At 39.6% G+C, this 7680-nt stretch overlaps 1 protein-coding gene across 1 annotated transcript; it reads right to left on the bottom strand.

Moving 5' to 3' along the window:
• Positions 1 to 2043: 2043 nt before the first annotated feature.
• On the bottom strand, positions 2044 to 5425 carry EMB2770 (pre-mRNA splicing factor-like protein). Its single transcript, XM_086458302.1, has one exon. It carries the CDS (start codon positions 5293 to 5295, stop codon positions 2206 to 2208), a length of 3090 nt encoding a protein of 1029 aa, XP_086314428.1. The 5' UTR covers positions 5296 to 5425; the 3' UTR covers positions 2044 to 2205.
• Positions 5426 to 7680: the final 2255 nt, after the last annotated feature.

Here is a 7680-nt window from a genome sequence, read left to right as displayed (position 1 = left end):
TTGCAATTTAAACGCGACTCCTTTTGGAACAACTGTCCAGGACAGTCGTTTTCTCGACAGTCTAAAACAATCAATTCAAACGCAACTCCTTTTGAAACGAATGTCCAGGACAGTCGTTTATTGCGCATTATGACGTAGTTTTTGTAGATAGCTCATTTTTACCTACACCTGATTCGTCGACTCGTCACGAGTATTGTCCAATAACTTCGAAATGGATTTTTAAACTACTGTAATAAGTAAATTGTTGAGAATGAATAAAAGTTGGGGTGCCGTCGTTTTCTGACATTTTCGGCAGTCGCAATTTAAACGTGACTCCTTTTGTAACGACTGTCCAGGACAGTCGTTAGATAAAATCATTAGCAAGCAATAGCATCCCTTTTTTGCTAGATAGGTTGTGTTTTGCACCAACATAACGCTTAATCAATCAATAGTTCAAGAAATATCAGAAATTCCACAGAAATATCACGTTACAATCTTAAATACTACCAGAAAAAACAACAGAGACCTACAAAATTAATTAAAGAAAATTCCTTACAAGGTATATGGCACTTGAGAATGGCTTCCTAACATAAAATGGCTCTTGACAATGGCAAATTTTGCTTTGGGCATCCATTACAAAGGATCAAAAAATTATGTCATCAACTATAAGAGCTTGCGTTGAAATTTTGTGGATATTCTTATATATACTGACAAATATACAAGTTGGTAGGTAAGTTGGGTCTAAACTCATTACTTATTGATTGTGTTGCAGTTCATCAACTAAGTTATGGAATCAATTCAGCTACCGAAGTAGCAGTAATGCTACTGTGTCTCTACCATGTATCTGGACATTCTCATTAATTTAGAAAATGTAGTCAATGCACCTCATTTGGGAATCGGCTCACTTGAAGGTTTTTCTTTGACTAATAACTGAAGGTTACTGAAGTTAACATATTCAATGGTAAAAATTAAGAGAAGGGGAAAAACACAAATAAACAGAAAGCAGGATTACAGAGTACATAAATATGATGTTTATAAACTGATCATATAAAACAAATGAAAGAATTGAAATTTATATCAAATAAATATTTTAAAATGAATATATATATATATATATATATATATATATATATATATATAGGATGGCATTATTACGACCCCTATTACGACTCACATTGCGACACACCGTTTGTCTTATATGGGCAAACATGTTTGGAATGGGCTGATTTTTTGTGAGGATGATCTCTGTGATGAGGGGATCATCCTGGCAAAAAATCATCCCATTCCAAAACTTCTAACCCTATCAAAATTGATTTACAAAAATTGGACGGTCTAAAATTTTTCAACTTGTAAACATGGGTTAGAAATTTCATAATGAGCTGATTTTTGGCAAAGATGACATCCTCACAAAAAATCAGCCTATTCCAAACATTTTTGCCCATATAAGACAAAACGGTGTGTCGTAATGTGAGTCTACGAAACCCGACCCATATATATATATTTTGGAGACAGTGCCTTCAACTATTTAAGTGAGTTAAACATCAATCTCACTACCTAAATCCACATCCTTTTTTTGTTTCCTATCTCTCTTTCGATACCTTCAACTCGCATATTCTTTCGTCTTGTAAATAGATAATTTATGGGGAACTGAATGAGGGTAGGTGTGGTTTGAGCATCATCAAGTTCTGCACTTTCCCCAAGGGAAAGTTTCCATCTCTGAAATGCTCCCCAGGATTAAGAATCAGAAAGTAGATCAAGAATCTAGGACAGCCAAGTATGCGATAACCTTAACCTGTTCAAAGAAAGGAACCCATTTTTCTAAGAAGCAAGACTTGGTGTCTGATTTTCCTTTTCTTCATTTTCCACTCCTCAAGGCTTAATCATAATCAAACTGTATTGCTGCTTACATTGCACCAGTTTGAAAGTGAGCATTAACAAGTGGGAAAGAAAATAAGCATGATTAACAGATTGTACAAGATATAAATTTTAGAAAATATGCAAATCAAGTGTATTTTAGAAAATATTCAAGTGTATTCTTATCAAAAGTGTATTCTTTTAGTTCCATACCATAAAAGACATCTGACAGAGATGAAAAGATACAAGCTTTGATGTTCAAAATGATTAAGTGAAGAAGGAAAGTAATGGGTAACCCCATATTTGTTCCAAATAAACAGTAGAGTTGCAACCAAATCTACAATATGAAAGACCTTTAACATATGAGAAATTCTAGTGTTTTCCATTCTCCGCAGCAACTGCAGCGCTTTCTTCCTTACCCAAAGCAACAACCGCTTTCTTTAAAATGGCTTCTATTGGTTGATGGGAATTCTCCACAGCTTTGGAAATCACCTGCCATCTCTCACCATGCTTTGGCTCCGCTGCAATGCATCTTCTCAAGACATCCTTCTGAATCTCCTCAGACCCGTGCTGAAGTTCAAACTTGTAATACAAAGCCCAGAAATCCCCGATATCAGGAGCAAGAGTGACTGCCCTGTTGAGCCAGTTTCTTGCTTTGTCCACCTTTCTGTCATGCCAAAATAACTTTGCCACAGCAGCGATGACATGGGGATCATGATCACACCGTTTGAGTGCATCCATGCTCTTGGTTTTGCGCTGTGGACGTGGGACCATCTCAATGGATGCCGCCCACAGGATCCCACTTGTGGGGCATTCCTGCAATGCCCTCGCCATCGAAACATCCGCTACCTTCTTCTGGCCATGCCTTAATTCAGCTCGTATGGCAGCAAGCCAAAGTTCAGGGTTCTGAGGATTCTTCATCCTAGCCATAGTAAGAATTGCTCTAGCTCTACTCAGCCCATTCATCTTCTCCTCCAAACTAGCAAGTGAAAGCCACAGAGGAATGCAACTGGGGCAATGCTTCAGACCCGAATCATATGCTTCTTTAGCCTGATCCAAGCGACCAAGACGGTCTTCTAGCTGTCCAAGCATCAACCACAATTTGAAGAACGAAGGGAAGCGTTGTAGTCCTTCCTCAAGTAGTCTCCTCTCCTCCGTAGTGTTCCCCAATTCTCTCTCGACAATCACCGATTTCATCCACACTCTCTCCGTCCCTCCTCTTTCTCGGGCTTTAGCAAGAAGCATCCTCGCTCTCTCAGGCTCATGGTTCTCAAATTCCAGCTTGAACGCCGCAAGCCAAATCTCCTCGGAGTTGGGAATGGCAGCATAAGCTTCTTGTAGGATTGCTCGAGCAGCGGGAACATCTCCAGCAAGCCACTTCTCTTTGGCACCCATTAACCATAGAACCTCAGCTTGCGGCCTGTAAGTGACCGCTTTTCTTAGTACAGCATCAAGAGATTCCCTCGTTCCATGGCTCTTCTCGAGCTGAGCCGCCTTAAGCCAAATACTCTTTTTAGTCACGAGTACAGTAAGTGCATGGGCATAGATAGCTCGTGCAGTCTCAATGGAACCCCTCTTCTTACACTCCTCTGCATCGGCAACCCATGTCCTCTTTTGATCTACTTCTTCCACCCCAATTCCAATTGTGTTACGGATAATAGCCTGGCACGTTGCAACAGATCCAGCCCGTTCTGCAGCCTCAGCCTCCTTCATCCAAGATTCTCTATTTATCTCCATTCCTTCTCTTTGCAATGAACGGATACCCCTCTCTATAATCTTCCCAACCATGGAAGTATTCCCATTAGCCTCTTCTAGCTTTGCAGCCGTAATCCATATAGCAGGTTCCCTATTAAGCTTCTCCCTCGCCTTATTAAGAACCTTCTTTGCATTATCATATGTTTCTAACCTCGCAAGAGCGAGCCAGAGTTCAACATGCAAGGGACAACACTCCACAGCCCTTTGAAGCAGAAGTCTTGCATCCTCTTCATTGGCAAGCTCCACAACAGCTTTCCAAAGTCTCACAGAATCAGGGATGTGTTCAAGCCCTTTTCTCAAGACCCTACTCTTGCTCACGTCGTCGTGCTCCAGCTTCGCAGCCTGCATCCACAACTTTACTGAATTGGGAATCGCTTTCACACCCCTCGCAATAACAGCTTTAGCTTCATCCGGGCTTGCCAGCCAACACGCCTCCAGCCACACATCCTCATTACCGGGGCACTCCTCGCACCCTTTCTGTATCAATTGTCTCGCAGCTTGAATCTTCCCCGCAGCCTCCTCCAGCCTCGCCGCTGCAATCCACCCAGGAGGGTGTTTTGGGTTGGTTTGGGTGACAGACTTTAGCAACAACCTAGCCTTCTTAATGTCTGAAATCTCCGCATCACTCGTGATTTTCATACTTTTGAGGTCCGTAAGATACCCTTTTGGATCAACAACTGTTAACCCCGACACAGAATCAGAAAGCCTATCCAACTTCAACGACAACACAGTACCTCTCCCTTCTCCTACTGCGGTTAAATCCGTCACGGGCGTCTGAGACCACGGTGTCTCAGTTCCACCAACACCCCTACTCTTAGGATCCAATGCAGTAACATGTTCTTGCTCTTGCCTAGCCTTCTCAAGTAATGTATCCGGCACGGGCACGAAACTCTCGAACCGTTTCTTCTTATTTCTCAACGAATAATCCCCAATCTCCGGAATACTATCCCACTCTTGTGTCGACAAAGTATACAATTTTCTCTTCAAGTCTGCAAATTGCTCTGTAATCTTAGGGTTTGAAGCTCGATACTTCTCGATCTCTTGCTTCAACCTTGCCTCTCTTCGATCTTTCCTCCTTGAATCCATCCTCTTATCGATACTCTCCCAAACCGCATCTGCCTCCCTATCATCCTCATCATACTCCGCAGAAGCGAAGAGCCCAACATCATTCCCTTCAAACTCATCGAACTTCTGATTCTCATCGTAACCCTTCTCGTCGGCTTCTTCCTCCTCTTCTTCTTCGCCACCATGTCCTTTCCCCCTTCCACGCCCAGCCCCACCAGGTGGGGCACCCGCAGCGCCACCAATAGTGGTTGCAGATCGATCGGGGAGATCTGGCGCGGCCCGAGCTGGACCGATATCGGACCGGGTGGTGAACCCCGTCGCACCACGACCGAGACCGGCGACATAGTTGGGTGGGGGTTTGGTGTTGAGAAATTCAAGTCTGGGTCTTGGGGGAGCGGGAGCTTGCATCCCTCCAAATAGGGGAAAATGGAGAGTTAGGGTCGAATCTGGTCGAACGCCTAAATCAGAGATGATTACAGACTCATCACCAATCAATCTCTTTGGAGATAAGAAGATTCTTTGAAATTTTGTTGGAACACCAGATTTTTCTTTGATTGAGAGTTTTAGGGCTTCGAGATTAGTGGAGTTAGGGTTTAGGTTTAATGCTAGGGTTTTGTTGTCGAGAGTTTTAACGAAAACCATAGTTTCTACTTTCTACTTCTGCAAATAGAGAGAGAGAGAGAGAGAGAGAGAGAGAGAACCTGAAACGAAACTTCTCGCTCTGTAGCCTGTAACCTAGAAACCAGAAAACGATAACTGAGAGAGATAGAGAGAGAAAATCGGTTAAAATACATTTAGTCGGTTAAGTTTTGAAACTCGGTTTGGCGTCTCGTCTCGTTATGGAGACCGAGTTGTCTCAGACAAGATAAACCACTTTAACTCAGTTATAATTATTTATTCAAGTATGTTTATATGAAAATAATTATAATTTTTTGTATATAATAAGTTAGATTAAAAGATGTTTGGTCATAAAATCATATTTTACTTAAAAAATATGAATTTAAATACTAAAAAAAATTATTTTAAGTAAAACATAAAAAATCTCATTTGACTCGACTGAGTCATCTTGTTTATCTTGTGAGATATGGCCCAATCAAGACATCATGTCTATCCGTTCACGGATCATATCGAGATGACTTGAGCAAGATCGACGAGATTTGACACCACAAACCTATATCGATGAATAGCATTCTGATCTCAAAATTCAATCCAACAATTTGGACTTGAAATAAAGTATTGTGATCGTGGACGTAAGAAATCCATTTTCTATACACATGGCATATATGAAAATAATGTTCATTGCCTTTTTAATGAGGAGAGCGTAAAAGCAACTTTAATAGTCTCTTTAACCTGTTCATCTTAATTTTTTAACATCTTGGATAAATTATTTTTAACCTATTCAACTTCATCTTCAATTTATTGTCTTCAATCTCATTTTCAACTTTATTTTTAGAAATGAAAACTTCTATTGCCACACCAACTTTTACTAATGCTACCCCAAGACACATGCCAATTCTTGGTGACTTACATATGAATTGGCGTGGCATTAGCAAAAGTTGGTGTGACAATAGAATCTCTATTAGAAATCCCTAAATTTTTGTACTTAAAAGTACATTTTCTAGTCCCCTAAGATTAAGTATGTTGTTATTGAGGTTTAAGGGGGGGGGGAGGTGATGGTCTGATTGGTTTTGAGAAGAAAATCAAGTATTTTACTAATGGTTGAAGATGAGGATATTTAGATTATTTTCTATTAATCTCTTACAAAATACCTAGGTCAAGGGACATGTCATCAATTTAAAACTATTAAATATCTTAAATATTGATAGAATCATAGAAATGTTAGGGGGCATGTCTAAATCACCATTTTTATAATGCACTTGAGGATAAGCAATTCAATAGATAAAAGTATTTTGATGTACTCCTACGGTGAAATGTTCCAAAGACATTAAAAGAAAAAAAAAGGTCGACTAGTTGCACATCATCTAGAAAATATTGCACTCCAACCTGGAAAAAAAGAGAGTTAATATTTTGACTTTGTCTCTTAAATTCTTATCATATCCTTGCTTGTTACACCCACGAAAGAATTTTACACTAATATTGAAGATAAAGAATTCATTATCAGGAGCCTTCTCCCACGATTCCAAGAGGCCTCCTTCAATCATATTTTTAAAAAAGTTAACATGACTGCGAATACACTAGTTTTGATGAACGATGATTTAGGTTGTATTTTTTTGGATTGTAATTCGCTCCCTAGTGCTTTGTTATCTATTCTTGTTCAAGATAAGAGGGAGATGTGTTATGTGAGGTTGTAACTGGTTTGGGTCTGCCTTAACCCAGATAATCTTTAACGAAAAAAAAAAAAATCCATTATTAATAAGAATTCCTGCAAAATTTTATACCAAATCTATTATTAACAAGAGCTCTTGCAAATTTTTATCCAACTTGTAGACCATGAAGTTTTGAAAACTGAATATAGAGTTTATGAAGCTTTGGTGTTGTGGTGCAACCAGTCCTAGGTGATGTGCGACGAGTTGGTCCCTAAAAAAATTTATTAACTATAAACAAAGATTAAGATAGTGGAACGGTGAAAGATAATGAGTCTGATATGGACATGTTTATTTAGTGGACTTAAAGTGACAAACATGAAGTTTTGAAAACTAAATCTAGAGTTTATGAAGTTTTGGTGTTGTGGTGCAACCGGTCCTAGGTGATGCGCAATGAGTTGGTCCCTAAAAAAATTAATTAACTGTAAACAAAGATTAAGATAGTGGAACGGTAAAAGGTTAGGAGTCTGATATGGACATGTTTGTTTAGTGGACTTAAAGTGACAAACATGAAATTTTGAAAACTAAATCTAGAGCTTATGAAGCTTTGGTGTTGTGGTGCAACCGGTCCTAGGTGATGTGCGACGAGTTGGTCCCTAAAAAAATTAACTGTAAATAAAGATTAAGATAGTGGAACGGTGAAAGATTAGGAGTCTGATATGGACATATTTGTTTAGTGGAGTTAAAGTGACAAACATGCATG

The sequence above is a fragment of the Akebia trifoliata genome, chromosome 11, assembly GCF_017979445.1.
Source record: "Akebia trifoliata isolate Shusen 1 chromosome 11, ASM1797944v1, whole genome shotgun sequence".
In the NCBI taxonomy this organism is placed as follows: Eukaryota; Viridiplantae; Streptophyta; class Magnoliopsida; order Ranunculales; family Lardizabalaceae; genus Akebia; species Akebia trifoliata.
Note: the sequence above shows the minus strand (reverse complement) of the source record. Positions and strands in the feature narration are given on the sequence as shown.

Bases quoted from the DNA above. Each gene is read 5' to 3' on its own strand.
- EMB2770 (XM_086458302.1), bottom strand. From the start codon at position 5,295: ATGGTTTTCGTTAAAACTCTCGACAACAAAACCCTAGCATTAAACCTA.